The sequence below is a fragment of the Armigeres subalbatus genome, chromosome 3, assembly GCF_024139115.2.
Source record: "Armigeres subalbatus isolate Guangzhou_Male chromosome 3, GZ_Asu_2, whole genome shotgun sequence".
NCBI lineage: Eukaryota > Metazoa > Arthropoda > Insecta > Diptera > Culicidae > Armigeres > Armigeres subalbatus.
In genome coordinates, this window is record NC_085141.1 from 394,860,765 (window position 1) to 394,877,868 (window position 17,104).

At 39.6% G+C, this 17,104-nt stretch overlaps 1 protein-coding gene across 2 annotated transcripts in view; it reads right to left on the minus strand.

Moving 5' to 3' along the window:
* Nucleotides 1-219: 219 nt before the first annotated feature.
* Nucleotides 220-17,104, minus strand: part of LOC134226850 (alsin homolog) — a 29,377-nt gene continuing 12,492 nt past the window's right edge. For both annotated transcript variants that reach the window (XM_062707894.1, XM_062707895.1), the window contains 5 exons: nucleotides 7,267-7,843; nucleotides 6,477-7,205; nucleotides 3,627-3,806; nucleotides 3,417-3,562; nucleotides 220-3,351 (listed from right to left, as the gene is read on the minus strand). In XM_062707894.1, coding sequence (XP_062563878.1) covers nucleotides 3,098-3,351; nucleotides 3,417-3,562; nucleotides 3,627-3,806; nucleotides 6,477-7,205; nucleotides 7,267-7,843 — 1,886 coding nt within the window. In that variant the 3' untranslated portion in view covers nucleotides 220-3,097. The remainder of the gene's footprint in view (nucleotides 3,352-3,416; nucleotides 3,563-3,626; nucleotides 3,807-6,476; nucleotides 7,206-7,266; nucleotides 7,844-17,104) is intronic.

Sequence of the window (17,104 nt, forward strand, 5' to 3'; positions counted from 1 at the left end):
AGTTCCATGTTCAAAGTATATCTCTCCGAATGTGTCCATTTTTAGAGTAGATCGTTTAAAATGTCTCTAGTGCTATGCTAAATATCGTAAGTGTAAACAAAGATGGAAAATGATTTTGTTAACATTCCTCTCTTGAGTCAAACCCAGATATGTGCTAATTTCATACTAATGGTTATGATATGGACATTCTTTTTATCATACAATATGGAGTACAAAGTATTACATACTACAGTATCTTTATTGGACATTCGCTTTGTCTTTCATAATCAATAATCATAGATGTTACAAGTTACAAGGCCTATCGGCAATCTTTTCTTCATTCGATTTTTTTATAACAGGTTGTTTTTTATTTGTTATTAGTTCACCAAAACGACAATGCTTTTACTACTTTAAATATTTCATAAATAATGTTTCGTTATATCTACTATTCGATTGCTTAAGTTGTCTTCACTGCAATAACATGGGAAAAAATGAATTTTCTTACTTTACGGTCGACATAAAACTTGTACTCTGCTCCTTTAAAACGATTAAAACATCTCAGATCACTGATCATAGAACAATAAAAATCCATCGCATCGTATGACATATGCGCCAAAATGCAACATATCTGTTTAAATCATCGTACTAACAATATCTACGGTATAGAAAAATATTTTCGGAAACATACCCGTTTACCACTTCGGTGAAAAAAAAAAATTTGTTCCATCGTTCTTGAAAAGTGCAATTGAAAGAGTGCAGATTCAGGGCCCTATTAGAATTTGATGTTGGATATTTTGTAGGCTCTTTTGTCAGAAATTGATATTAAAATATGCTAGCTTATTGCTACTCCATTATGATCAGATAAGCTGTTCTTGCACAGGGAACCAACAGATGTTTGCTTGGGACTAGCACACATCTTCAATGCACAAGTACTGGTGATCTCATTTGTTAGGTCATACTGGCGCCTGCCACGTCAGAATGCAAGTCAATGTAGGGAAGGGGGAGGAAATGATGATGTAATCACTTGCCCACTGCAAGCCTTATATACCTCTGCACGAGTTCATGCGGAATTTGTTGGAATTTTTGGGTTAGGTTCGAGAGGCAGAGGGCCGTCTTGGTTAAAACGAGCTGCCAATGTGATAGATAGGAGAAGGCAACTGATGAAATTTCTAATTGGATGAAGGAAACGAGCTAATTTCATTTCCAATTCTAGCAGATAACTGTTAGAATACTTAAGTCGAAGGTATAGGAATAGTAATGGAAACGGTATGGAAGTCCATTTCCAGTTCTAGCGATTGCTAGAACATGAGAAATATAGAGAAAGATACAAAGTAGGATAATGGCGGATTGAACCCACGACCTCCTGCGTGTGAGGCAGAAGCAGTAGCCATATGACTACCAAGCCCGCTTATGTTAAAATATGCTAGCTTATTTTGAACAAAGAGTACAACTTTAAGGCAAAATGTCAGCAAACATTTAGGGTTATTAAAATTAAATTAACCTTAAAAATGACAGTTGAATAATTTTCAAATAACCCTCCCCGCAAAGCAACATTACTTTTGGCAGATATTGAACCATTTTTGATAAAGGTTTTGTTGCTGGGTAACGCCAGCGAATGGCTAAGATTTTATTATTTCCGAAGTCTTAAAGGTAGCCTCACACCCCGGGAAAATGTTCTGCCAGATTTTGGTCCCCGTGGCATGTGGAGATTTTTGAGGACAAGAAATGTTTCAACGGTGATTCGAGACTCCCCCTTTTTTGAAAGGAGGAGCGAATACGAATGAAACCTAAATTTTTACTTAACTTGAGAACTACCTAATGGAAATGGAAATGGAACCAAATTTGGAATGTGGTGATTTTTAAAGACAAGAAATATTTCTTTGGTAGTATGAGATCCCTTCACTCTCTTGAAGGGGGAGGCGGTTTCCATTCAAATGAAACATAAATTTCTGTTTAGCTCAAGAATAAAACAAGTAAATGGAACCAAATTAGCATTGTGCAAAGTTTTGGGCGAGACGAAGTTTGACGGGTCAGTTAGTATATGAATATTTATAACGATATTTGCTCAACCACAGCATATTTGGCTAAGGTTTGAGCCATATACTCTACATATACTTGGCTAGATTCAGACGGAAAGAGATTCCTGATATTTGGTACTTCATGGACTACAACTCTTCCTCGATGAGCCTACGCCGAATGGAGTTAGGTCCATCTAAATGCACCAAAATTCGCAAGTGATGACTAGAATAGGTTGGTTTTGGATCCATTCCCCAAGGTCCCTCTCCATCCCCAAAACGTGACCCTGCTAATATTGTAGCATAAATTGGAGTAAACATAGCGGATCTCCTATGATTCATGCAATATGGCGATAGATCTATAAGACGCCATTCAACGTAACGTAAATTTGGCAGAATATTAAAACGATATGAACTCCGGTGCTTTGCAGTAGCTTTGCGAGCAGAAACATAGGTTTGCAATCCGGAGATGACGAGTTCGATTCTTGGTCCGGTCTAGGATGTTTGCGGGTTGGAAACTTTCTCGACATTCTGGGCATAGTGTATCTATTGTACTCATGTGCGGTGGGCATAGAAAAGCTTTCAATTAATAACCGAGGAAATGCTAATAGAATACTAAGTTGAAAAAGAGGCCAAGATCTAGTTGGAATGTTGAGCCATTGAAGAAGAAAAACGAGAAGAGCTCTGCTACTTATTAACCCTTTCCTTCCCATGGTAGCTGTAGAGCTCCAAATTTGCACCTTCCAACATTCATCGAATTATTTCAACAACAAAAAGCAGTATTTGGCACAACTTTATGGTTTCATTAGACTGCACATATAATAAATTTTGAATAAAAATAGTGAAACTATTGAAAATAATCAAGTAACTAGTGATTTACAATCAAAAACTTTTTTTTTCGTTTTCCATTAATTTTAGCTATGCCAAATAACTTTTGTTCTAGCATTTTTTCCTATGGTGATTCCTTCCTATTGAAATCTTTAAAAAAAGTCGTGGGAAAGAGAGGGTTAAGGCTGCCCCAAAGCTTGTAGCGAAAGTACGACTTAATGAGTTTTCCAAAATTACGTTAAACAGATACGAATTATTGAGCATTATTCCATTTGTTAAGGGCTCCCTCCGTCGAATATTTTATTGACGAAGAAGTTATCACTAATGATATGCTGGTAAGAAGCCTTCAGCGTTGTAAGGCAATAATCATTCTGGGTACTGCTATGGAAGTCTGCTCCGCCGTACGCATCGTTCTGCATCAAATCTTCCAGCAGGCTTATCTCTGCTCCCAGTTGAGGTATATCGGCTTTGATGATGAGCAGTATGGCCAACTCCAGCAGACTGTCGGCCGCGATGGTGAATGTGGAATCTGTGCGAGAGTTTTTAGACATGTTACACGAATTATGTCTAGTTGTAATACTCAATGGAACCTACCATACTGCTTACTGGCGTCATTAACAAGTTCGAAGGCTTCATTGATATGTTTCATCATTTCACTTGGACAACATTTTTCCTTGAAGCGATTCAGGCTTTCTATTGCCTTCTGGTAAAGTGAACTTTGGATGATTGGAATGAGGACCCTGTGAGTAAAATAGTTTTAATGTTTAGCGCGAATTGTGGTTTAATAAAGCTTATAAAACAAACCTATCTATGTCCAGTAATTGGATTAAGTTCTCGTCTGTCTTTTTCTCGCATATCAATATTCTTTGGCGGTATATCTCGTCGTTTTTGCTGCACTTACTAGCGTACAAAACGAATAATGCCGAATAAATGCCTTGCGTCATCAGAATTGGATAAAGGAGAGTTTGATAGGACAACAGTTCCCTAAAAAAGGCAATTTTATGTTAAATATTGACGGCCTTCCGAAAATTTATTTGCAATTTATATTCTGCTTTAAATTAGTTTCAGACCCATTGCCATATTCTTATTTCTAATCAAATTCTCGATACGTTTGTTCGGTACTATGACACTAACCCGAATGTTACTACCCCGAACGCCAGTACCCCGAAAGTTCACTACCCCGAATATTCCACTATCCCAAATGACCACAACCCCGAATACCCCACTACCCAGAAAGACCACTACCCCGAAAATCATATACATATATTACGCAATAATTTTAATTATTCTTGCGAATGCCAGAGACCTCGCCAGAGACGGTGTTTATATAGAGATGAGTGGAGACAATGAAAGCAAATCTGACTTCAGGACCTTCACGAGAAATTTGTGAAAATGTGATGTGACTTTCAGTATAAGCAATTATTTCTTTTTCTTTAATATATGTACTGTTTATGGAACGGATATAAATATCTTTAGCAACAAATAGCAATCAGCTTATGTAAATTTTCAATGGGACTGGTATGCGGGTACATTCAATATGGGACAAGGTTGGTTTGGTATTTTTTTACATTTCTCCCAAACAAAATCTCATTTTTTATCATGTTATGAGGAAATATTATAAAGTTGAATACTATTCACGGAGTTATCTCGAAAGTGACGAAAACCGAAATGGGACTGATATGCGAGTAACGCACTTACCCGGGACAAGGCGAGAGAGTAAATTACTTTTTTCTTTCAAATTATGCACTTGCCCGGAATAAGATGGGAGAGTAATGGACCAAACGTATCTATTGTGTTTGGCCCATGGTCACCTTCTTGTAAAGCGTGCTTGCCCATAGAATAATGCGAGGAAGTGAATGCCTCCTTCTTTTAAAGCACGCATCTGCCCGGAAAAAGGAAGGAGAATGAATGACACCTTTTTTGAAAGCACGCGCTTGCCTGGAATAATGTGAAAGAGTGAATTTCTCCTTCTTTCAAAGCACGCATCTGTCCGGAATAAAGTGGGAGAGTAAATGACACCCTTTAAAACACGAGCTTGCCCAGAATAAAGATGCCCACACATAGGATACGTTTGCTTTGCGTTTGGCACATTTCCCATTAGGCTTTCAGCGATCGTGTATGTTGTCACGGCAAAATCAAATGGGATTGTTTGCAACCACGAACCTGCGTTCGTGTTGGTGAGAAATGTTGGCGAGACCCTAATGGGAAAACTGTCAAACGCAATGCAAACGAATCCTATGTGCGGGGCTCTCAATAGACCAGTGCATGATGACGTAGGTTGACAGTTCACAGAGCTTGTTTACAGGGACTTAGTCTCTGGAGCAGCTTCCGGAAAAACTGTTTTGCGATTAATTAAGAATTTTGATGTCTGCTGTGATTGATTTATGGTAGGACTCAAAGCATATCACTAGAATATTCGGATCAAAATGATTTTGAACGAAAATTACGAATTTTTATTCCCAGCTGATCGATTTTAATTCTAACACCTTGTAAACAAGCTCTGTGAACTGTCAAATAATTGAGGTTAAGTCAAGATCTTGCATTGGTCTATGCGAAACAGTGAACGCCTCCTCCTTTTAAGGTGACTGGGGGAGGCACTAAACACCGTGTTATTTTCCCTATCTTTGGTCTCTTTCTAGCATTATCACCTCGCAACTTTGGTGCGGCGTATTTCGGTTTTCAGTTGTTTGATGTACATAACTGTAAATGTATCAGCATGTAGATTGCGAGTAAGCACGCACCGGTGATACTTTTTCAAAATCATATTTGTTGTAGAAAAAAAGTTAAGCATTCAATGATGAAATGATGACGATTTGTTGATTGTTAGTGCTTCCCGTGTCACCTTAAAGCACGCATTTTCTCGAACTAATGCGAAAGAGTTAATTGTGGTAGTAGTGGATTGTGTTAAAATAATAATCGGAGATACGAAATGAAATCATGAATTATTTGAATTAGTATCGTCTTGTTCTTTGTTTCGTTCTGTCAATCGAGTTCATATTCGTGTGCTAATGGGCGCCTACTATTCGAACGCCGATTGCTTCGATTTAGAAATTCAAATCTCATTCAAATAATTCATGCTTTCATTTCGTATCTCCGATTATTATTTTAACACAATCCGCTACTACCACATTAATGACACCTTCTTTTAAAGCATCCGATTCTTTGAAATGATGCTTCCTTCTTTGAAAGCACGCACTTGCCCGGAATAATGCGAAAAAGTGAATGCTTCCTTCTTTTAAAGCACGCATTTGCCCGGAATAAGGTGGAAGAGTAAATAATTTCATTTAAAGCACGCATTTGGGCGGGATGAGGCGAAAAAGTAAATGTTTCCTTCTTTTAAACAACGCGATAGCCCGGAATAAGACGGGGGAGTAAATGGCTCATACTTTAATTATATTGAATATGTTATTTTTGACTGATTAGTTTATATTTTTAGCTTCATTATTGAAACGCAATCTAATGAAGTAGTAAAGTGAGTACATGTTTTTTATTTTTTGACAAATTCGGGGTAATGATAATTCGGGGTAGTGACCATTCGGGGTAACAGGTTATTCGGGGAAATAGCCTTTCGGGGTACTGGCGTTCGGGTTAGTGACATTCGGTGCAGTGTCATAGAATCGTTTATCCATATGGTGGAAAAAAAATATCACTTACCCATCTACCACAGTAGAGCCTTTCGGTAGCGCCGGGAACATAACGGTCACTACGAGCGTGTATATCCGACTGACGATTGAGATCCACTCGTTCATTGCCGGTTCGCAGAGAATCGAATTCGGGGTGTACTTCCAGCAACTGTAAGTGGAGTAAAAACAGGTGGAAAGTTTTTCGAACAGCTGATGCAGTGGATGATGCTGGATCCGGAACGCTTCTCCAAGATATTCACGAAGCAGAGCAAGCCCTTGACTATTGACAGAGGTGATACAGAAGTCCGGAATGATGTCCAAATCTCGAAAGGGTGACGTTCGGCTTTGATCTCCGGAAGGATTCAGCATGAAATCGTCATCGTTCTCCCTCGACACAACCGACGTGAAACTTCGCATGGAGATATTGTCCAGAGAGGCCATGTTCTCGGCAACGAGAGACAATTTGGAGTCTGATATACTGGATCTAAGAGATGTAGCCGACGTTGTGGTCAAGCGGTATCCACTTCGGCAGATTTCAGCGGCAGAATTGTCATCGAATTCTGTTATTTTAGTTTCAAAGCTGTTCGATTTTAGGTGTTCTTTCCGTTTCGCTCGGTTTATAAAGATTGCAATCTTGTTCCAAATTCTCTTGATATCCATAGAACGGATTTTACTTATATCACTGGTACCAAATACCGACTGATGAAAGCAAATAAAGATGGAAGCCCATTTTTGCTCTGCGTTAATAGTGAGGTCTAAACTGTTAAAAGTACAAGAATAAAATGTGTTTTTTTTTTTCAAATTATTTAAAAACAACTTACGCTGGAACCTTATTGAAGCTTTGATTCGTTGCCATGTTTCCACTGGAGATCCGCACATTGTCCCATGTTCCCGCGAACGTCCCTGTCATTGTATGGCCATTCATTTTCGTATTGGTGTCATCCAGTTCGAAAGATTCTGTTTCGATTTCCCACTCGGGATAGTAGAACGTGCCCTTCCCATTGGGGCCTTCGATCGTCATATCACCTTTATAGTAAATTCCACTGGGGAAAATCGCCAATCCGCCTGCGGAGTTGGTCAGCACATCGTTTGCAAATAATCCCGCAAAGTAGGTGCCATTAGTCGTTATGAGGATCCCATTGCCGTACTTTTTGTCGTTGGCAAACATGCCGATATATTTCACCCCGTTAATACTGTCTTCTACTACTCCAAAACCATCCTTGAGATCATTGCTAAAGCTTCCGTTGTACTGGTATGAACTGGTTGTAAGAGTTCCGTATCCGCTGTATTTGTCGTCTTTGAAGTATCCTTGATATTTGAAATACTGCTGCGACGCGCTGGGACTTGGAGAGGATTTCAGCTTTCCGAAGCCATTATACTTGCCCTCATAAAAGTCACCTGGAAGTAGAAGTAGAAGAATATTGATTTGATTTATACAACACTAATTTTAGGTAGAATAATTGCAAATGATCAATTAACTCATTTCAGCCGTAGATGTTCGAATTCGACCGCACGTGTTCACGCCACACCCCTTTTTCACGATGAGACTATTTTGTTTTGCTTAAATCATATTTATTAAAAATATTAAACGTTCACGGTCACATGAGTTGCTTTCTGTGATCGCGAACACATTCTGCTAGCGCATGTTCTTTCGCTAACTTTCGCTCCAAACTCACAAGACACACACCAGAGCAAAGTTTGAAATCTAGTTGAAATCCAAATTTACGGTCATGATGTCAATTATTTGATTACTCCAGTTGATCTCGTTTTGAATGGATTAATGGTTAACAAAGCAGAATTGAGAGCATATTGTTACTTTGTGGTACCATACTACAGAAAACAAATTTTGCTGTCAATGAAATCAACATGATTACTAAATTTGAAATCATGAGTTCATGGAGCCCTCGCATCAGCCTTGAGCGGCTTCGTGCCGGTGAGGTTATGAGTGTAGAACTCATATCTGTAGACCTCGAGGAACTCCACGACCGACTTGTGATGGTCCGTGTTAGTGGGCATCACCTTAATCTCTTCACTGCAGAGCCGGAATTTGCAGTTTAGGCCTTTCGCGATCAATTCTCAGAGCTTTGGTCGCAGTTCCGGCGGGTCGCCTCTAATGAAAACCGGCGGGCACTTCATTCCGCACTGGTTGAGTTTGTGTCAGCTGTGACTGCTGCTTCTTGCGCTTCTTCGGCGGATTGCCGGTGTCGACAAGTGGCAACGACGAGTAAACGTTGCTCTGCAGTAGTTATTTGTAGGGGTTACCCGCGCCTGCAAGAGCAGTGCGCTTAGGCACTTTTCCCGCGACCGAATCGGCCACCGAGTCTCCCATGACGGGCCCGGGAGAAAATAACGCCAACGCGACGAAACGAAAGCGTAAACAGCGAACGAACGAGAAAAAACACGCGCGAGCAAAAAACACTTCCGTACGTGCTGCTGACTCGAACTGGAATCTTACTTGATGGGCTACAGCTCTTCGATGAACCTACGCCGAATAGAGTATCCTTCTCCACTGGACTCGATCCTGGGCCAATCGCTTCCAGTCGCCCTGAACATTGAGCGCCCTCAGGTCCTCTTCAACTGCAAAAAGCCATCGTGTACGTGGCCTTCCACGAAGCCTGCGGCCTTTTCCGGGTTCTCTACTAAATATTATCTTCGCTTGACGTTCTTCCGGCATACGAACAACGCGACCAGCCCACCGTAGTCTGCCGTGTTGTATAAGCTTAATAATATCCAGCCCTTTATACACCTGGTACAATTCGTGATTCATGCGACGCCGCCAGATACCGTTCTCCTGTTTACCGCCGAGTATTGTCCGCAGCACCTTACGCTCAAACACTCCGAGAGCTCTCCGATCAGCCTCCTTTAACGTCCATGTCTCATGGCCGTATAAAGCCACCGGAAGAATCAGAGTAGTATACAGCGCGAGTTTTGTTTTCGTTTGCAGACTACGGGGCTTAAGCTGGTTACGAAGTCCGTAATAAGCCCTATTTGCAGCTGCAATACGCCTTTTCACCTCGCGGGTAACATCATTATCGCACGTCACTAATGTTCCAAGATACACAAATTCTTCTACCACTTCAAATTTTTCACCATCCAGCACTATTTCGCTACCACCACCACTAATGAACCCACGTTGATTGGCAGCGACCATATACTTCGTTTTGCTGGTATTGATCGTGAGTCCAATCCTCGCTGTCTCCCTCTTAAAAGGCGCAAAAGCCTCTTCCACGGCACGGCGATCAATTCCGATAATATCGATATCGTCCGCAAATCCCAGGAGCATATGCGATTTTGTGATAATGGTACCACTTCTTTGCACACCAGCTCTCCTAATCGCTCCCTCGAGCGCTATATTGAACAGTAGGTTCGAGAGTGCATCACCCTGCTTTAATCCATCTAAGGTAACAAATGACGTCGATATTTCATCCGCAACCCTTACACTTGATTTCGATCCGTCCAACGTTATACGAATCAGCCGTATCAGTTTCGCCCGAATAATTCATTCCGTTTCACTGAATCGTACGCCGCCTTGAAATCAATAAACAGATGATGTGTCTGCAAGTTGTACTCCCGGAATTTATCAAGGATTTGTCTCAGGGTAAACATTTGATCCGTCGTTGATCGGCCCTCACTAAAACCTGCTTGGTATTCGCCGACGAAGGACTCTTCAAGCGGTCTCAATCTGTTGAACAGAATACGGGACATAATTTTGTACGCCGAATTAAGGAGGGTTATTCCTCGGTAATTGGCGCACTCCAGTCTGTGCCCTTTCTTAAAGAGAGGGCAAATGAGGCCGTCCAACCAGCTAGCAGGCATTTCCTCGTCTTCCCATATTTTCGACATAATATGGTGCAGAACTTCATAAAGCTGATCACTGCCATGTTTGAGAAGTTCAGCCGGGAGCTGGTCCTTCTCCGCAGCCTCATTGTTTTTCAGCTCTTTAACAGCTTTTTAACCTCATCTGGTGTAGGTGACTCCACAGCTTGTCCATCGTCGTTAATATTTATTCTGTTCACCGATGCACCGTCACTTCCTCCATTCAACAAAGTCTCGAAGTGTTGCTTCCACCTGGCAGCCACTTCAGTTTTATCTGTCAGCAAATTCCCTTGTTGGTCGTTGCACATGACGGGAGATGGCGCTGTCTTTCTCCGCACGCCATTGACAGACTCATAAAACCTCCGCATATCGTTCTGCTCCATTTTTTCCCGCGCCTCACTAATAACTTGTTCTTCGTACTCTTTTTTCTTTCTGCGGTGGGTTCGTTTTTCGGCTGCTCTTGCTTCCTTGTACCGATCTCTATTCGATCGGGTACCTGACACCAACATCCGGCTTCTGGCAACGTTCTTCTCGTCTGTCACTCTCTGACACTCCACATCGAACCAACCCGTCCTGGGTCGCCTCTATGCAGTGCCTACCACTTCTCGCGCTGTTGTGCTCACCGCTCCATGGATCGACTCCCATAGATCGTTGATGTTGTCGCTAACGTTGATTGCACTTATCCGTTCGTCGAGCTTCTGGCGGTAATCAGCCGATACTCCTTCCGCCGACAATCGCTGGATATTGTAACGCATCGTTCGCTGTGATCTTTCGTTCGATACAGTTGACAACCGTGATCGAATTTTACTGACAACGAGGTAGTGATCAGAGTCAATGTTCGGACCTCTGAATGTCCGCACATCGATAACATCCGAGAAATGGCGCCCATCCACCAGAACATGGTCTATCCGGTTGCAAGTTTCACCATTTGGGTGTCTCCAGGTGTGCTTTCGGATGTTCTTTCGTGCAAAGTAGGTGCTACTGATGGCCATCCCTCTGGCAGCAGCAAAATTTACTAGCCGTAGGCCGTTGTCATTGGTAGCGGAGTGAAGGCTCTCCCTACCGATTATGGGACGGAAAAAGTCCTCTCTACCGACCTGGGCGTTAGCGTCTCCGATAACAATTTTCACATCATGCTTTGGGCACTCTCCATAGGCTTTATCAAGATATTCATAAAACGTGTCCTTCACGTCGTCGAATTTATTGTTTGTCGGTGCGTAAACGTTGATTAGGCTGTAATTGAAGAATTTGCCCCGTATCCTCAACACACAGATTCGTTCGCTAATGGGTTTCCACCGCATCACTCGCTTCATCTGCTTGCCCATCACTACGAAACCAACTCCATGCTCTGCTTTTTCACCGCCGCTGTGATAGATGTTATACTTGAATGCAGTATTGGTCGTGGGGTCCACGGCTCGGAATTCACGTTCTTCGGATCTAGGCCATCGGACTTCTTGAATAGCAGCCACGTTCACTCCAACCTTCTGCAGTTCACGAGCCAGAAGGCTCACTCGTCCAGGTTCATTTAGGGTCCTGACATTCCAGGTACCGAGTTTCCAATCATAGTCCTTATTTCGTTGCCGGGTCGGTTGCCAAAAATAACGTTCTCTTTTTCTTCTATCTCCATTTTTCGTGGTATTTGAGAGGCTTCAGTAAGCTACCTTACCGGGGTCGCGTTACCTACATCGCGATGATGGGGCTGCCACCTTAGGTATAGCTGACGCGATACAGCATTTCCCAGCAAACCAGCAATCGTATATGAATGTACAAAATAAATTATATATGTTCACAGATCAGATCGTAATCATATATTCATTCAGCAGAAGTTATAAAATATCGTAGACAGGTTACATATAATGCAAACGTATAATTTAATTGCAATTTATATCGTAAGTTGTAAATATGTTAATTTAAACTCACAAAGAAATAATATATAGCGTATAATTAACCAATTGAAAATATGCGCATATGAAATTACAATATCATTAAGATTTGATTGTATAGTCTTTGGGTATAATGATTCCAAGTATACAAACACCAACTCTGGTGTACTTTAAGTCTTTTGGGAAATATTTTAATTTAATATTATTAAAATATACTCGTTTGTCATTAAAAACATTCTGTACCCATAGTTATTTTATTCAAAGATGTTTCTCTTCATAAGGAAACCTTTTCGTACCCATGAATACTGCCAGCACTTGTAATCTTCCATCACAATTTTGCACAGGATCCGCAATAGGATATTTTTTGTACAGTTTTGACTATTAGAATAAAATATACCTTTTATGAAACACGCGAGCTACAAATATCCGACAAATCAGTTAGATTCATGAATATACATTTCAACGATAATTTTTTTGTACTGATATCCTTTCATACATGCACGTATAAAGGTAAGGTAAGATCCAAAATTTGTTATTGGATAGCACTTCTTGCATAATAACTGCATAAATGAAATTCAACTACTGACTGGAGTTTAATTCACTTGATTCCATCGCTGTGATCTATAAAACAATTTAAAAATAAAATAACTTGATTTCGAAATAAATATTTTTGGTATTTTTGATACAATAACAACACTGTATTATTTCTCCTCTCAGAGATCATATACACGTCAACATGAAATTGTTTACATGTTTAATCAATCACATATGCTGCTTGAAGCAATCATCTTCGACGTGTTGTATAAGATGCAATGCAATGTCTTTTCCAGATTATATTCGCGGATGTAATATTATCATTGGATATAAATGATCGCCTCACAGCTGCGTACACATGGAGGAACGGATAGCGACTAGACTACCCAAGTAACCAGTAAGCATTATATAAAGCATTTGAGTGGCATTATATGCGCCTTTACTGCAAAACATTAAATGCCAATAAGCCATATAGTCGCCTTTAATGCTATTTTAATGCAGGTTTTGGCCCAATATAGGGCTGCTTAAATGCTCAATCCTACTTTATCGATAAAGTAGAAATTTCGCTGAGTAGCATTTATTCAGCATCCGAAATGCTGAATAAATGCTTAATTTTTAAAACAAGAAAAAAAGTTTTTTTAATGGCATTTTTTTTCTAATTATTTTTTTACATAGTTTTTTTTCATATTATATCGTTACTGTTATTTTCATATTTGAAATGGAACATATTTTTTTTACTTTCTTCGAGCGGGATTCGAACTCGCGGCTCTTGCCATTCGACGCTGTAGTTGTCATCGCCCTTACCAGCTGGCCCATAAGAGAGAGATGGTAGTGGAAATAATTTTGCCAAACATAAACAAAATCCCCTTTCAGGAACATTGAAACTTAATCTAACTCATCTCAGAATGCAACCGTCACAAACGTCATACCCAGTTGCAATGAAACAGCTACAGTAGTGCTGCTTTAATGCATCCATCAAAAATAGTGCAATGGAATAATAAAATGTAGTCAAACTATGTAATTAGGGATAGGATTAGGTTATCGACAAGTATTCCTGTCAATATGGTCGGTATGGAAAAAACATTCTGCACGTACCGATTTCTATTTTCAAATGTAAGTTCTTTGGACAAATAGTCCTCGCTTTATGGTTCCATTTTGAAAAACGTTTGACGTATGAACACTACAGGCCTTAAAGTGGCACTAATGTAGCTGTTCCATTGCACCTAATGAAAAACAACATTGTGCATTCAGAATGCTATTATAAAACTATGCCTCTCATGATTGCTTTGAGAATGCTTATTTAGAACAGCCAGGTTTTCGAAATGCTTATATACAGCATGGAGCATATGCAATGCCAGTATAATGCTACTATAGTGCTTACTTTAATGCTTATTGGTTACCTGGGAAGTGTTCCCGAAACGTGTACATTGAGAATGGGTAGCTAATCCCAAGCCCCATTCATTGTGTTCTCTGTACAATTTCGCAAGTGAACAATTTCGCATATGAACTAGAAGGTCGATGGATCGAAACTGGAAGCTATTGTGACATAAATATATGCATTAACTGATGAGCAACTAACAGTATTTCACGTGATGATAGATTTCAGATTCGACCTCAAAAATATTTTTGTAGTACTTGCTACTAATGACGATAAGCATTTTTTTAAATATAAGTGATGTGTTATCATGCATGTATATTTGAAACTATTTTTGACTATTCTAGATTTAAATGTTGTAACAGGCCAGATATGCAACTTTATAACTGAACAAATGCGATCTCTGATAAAAACAAACATGATTGTTCAAAGGTTCAATTGAAATCGGAATACGTCGTATATCACGTTATACCTAACGCTGATTTGTACGTATATGGCCTCCACTTTTGTTCACATAGAGGGAATCTATGCATTTTATACAATCAAATTACATCATATAAGAGTGCATTAAACAGAATTGAAAGTTGATTATGTGAACCAATTTGTTGGCTGGGTTCGTTAATCAGCCGCTGGGTACCAGGCAGACGCTGTTTGAGCCGCACCTCCTGGTGAACAGACGCTCGAAGCGTACCTTCTCACTCTAGCTGATGTCAGAAGGAAAACAGTGCCCAGGCTGCACTACCAGCTAAGTACACAACCCTTAGCTGGCGGTCTTTTGTCATCGGACGACCCGTGGAAGCGTGAGATAGGGACTTGTGGGGACCAGAGCTCTGTTGGGCGCTCCCTCCTTGATGTCAACCCACCATTTTGCAGCCCTCGAACTGGAATCACCCGGCAAAATATCATGTGCCGCCTTCTTTAAATGTTCGCATTTGCCCGGTTGTTATGATGGTTTCATGGATCTTTTAGCAAACTCGTTCATTTTTTTTTGTTGATCCAGCTTTAAAGCTTCATTTGTATGAAATAAAATCAGTCAGATTACTTTAAATTACATCAATCAACCAAACAAACTTACATTATTGTTTCCCATTAATATCTATTACAACTAACTACTAATTTTTCTAGGCTGGAACTTTTTGGTTAGAAAGGATTTTAAATTGACTCGCCTAAACACGTAGCGATTCTACTTTTCCGTTCGCCATTTTTCTTTTTCTCCTTATTAATGACCGTTTATACTTCCCTTTTGAGTCAAAATGAGAAAACACGTCTAACGCGTAATACGTCATGTTAATTGCCCGGTATCCAGTTTCCACGCTAGCCATAATGGCGGCTGCTATAAATAAATCTGACAGTAACAGCTTCCGACACTGAATTGTAATCGACGCAGGTTGCATCACGGCAACCATTTTCACATTGTTTATTTATTGTTATCGAAAAAAAAGCAAGACTCGAAAGAAACGGAGATTTTTTTTTTTTTTTTTTAAGCTTTATTAATGTGTTTAGAAAACGGAGATTTTTTGTAACCAGCTTCAGATAATTTTAAACTAAATAGTTCTAAAATTGACTAATAGGGTTCCCATATTAATAACAGCCCGTATATTAATCTCAACCGTCGATAAACCAAATAAAAAATCAATTTGATTACAATTTCTTACATCGTATGTACACAATAATGAATAGACCACCTTCTCCAATGTTTGGAATATTATTTAAAATTCCGTTTGAGTAATGTTTTAGTTCACAAGACTCAAATTATTAAAAACAAAATTATAAAACACATTTATTCTCATTTTCCTACCTCTGAACTGTTGATTTGATGCACTGCTCGATTGCAACTAGCAGATTCATCTCATTGCACGGCGTTGTTTTCCACTCAATTTCAAGCTAAAACAAATGTATCCTTTCAAAATACACTTCACAACACATAGAGCACATCACATTTTCACTATAAATATAATCATATTTGAAAAACTAACGCGATTTCCTATAATTTGATATAGGTTTACTTCGAACAACGCCTAAATTATTCTTGTCCGTATTCCAAACTATTTACATGGCCTGCAGCATCTGCAAGGGTTGCCGCCCTAGATTTGTATTTCAAAAATGCTTGAATGAACTTTCATTGTGAAATTCAACTCTTATGTTTGTATAACAAGGTATATCGAAGAGATAAGCTATGACAAACATAAAATTAAACTGATAAGTTGGAAAACTACAACAAAAACTGGAATTTTGTAAATATATTTCAACTCAAATACAAAACATTGAAGAATTCGGCATCACTGCAATCATATCGTTACGTATACACACAAGTGATATTGTGCGTATTTTAGGTTGTAAACAGTATTATTGATATAGGTACAGGCATAGGATTAACTGTTTTTGAATGTTATTGAAATAGGTGCATGGCAGTGATGATGTTTTTTAGCTAATTACTTCTATAATGTGATAACAATTTCACTTTTGAAGTTACCAAATTGTTATTAATTAAAAATTACGTTAGCCGAGCATAATTATTCTCATGTTACTTGATTATTGGGTGAGGAATAAATGCATTTCATATGCGCATTGGCTTATTGTTATTGATATAGGAACAGATACCCTATTCCAAATATAATTATGCATTTTCGTTTTAGGTTGAAGTAATTCTTCGTAGGTTGAAGTAATTCGTGTGCGCACTCTGAAATCGCTATAAATGTGGAGTTATATTAATTAAAGGTTTCAAACAAATGCAGCACGGAAATAGCAATATAATATGCATTATTAATTTCAACGCATTTTGGCTTCAAAATTCTGAAAAGTTCTGAGGTATTCACTGAGCTGCACGTTTTAATTCCTTTGGATTATCTGTCGTGGATCTTTCTGGTTACAAGTCCTACGCAAACGCAGCCCGTTAACTCTTATTCATTGTGTTCCAATTTCGTGACTTCGAGTTCGTAGATCGTTCGAGTAGCCAACCGGATCGTCAAACTGGCCGAAGACACCAATGCTCCAGTAAACAAAGTCCATTGTTTCACAACAGTTAACCGATAGATCCGGAGGAATCACAAA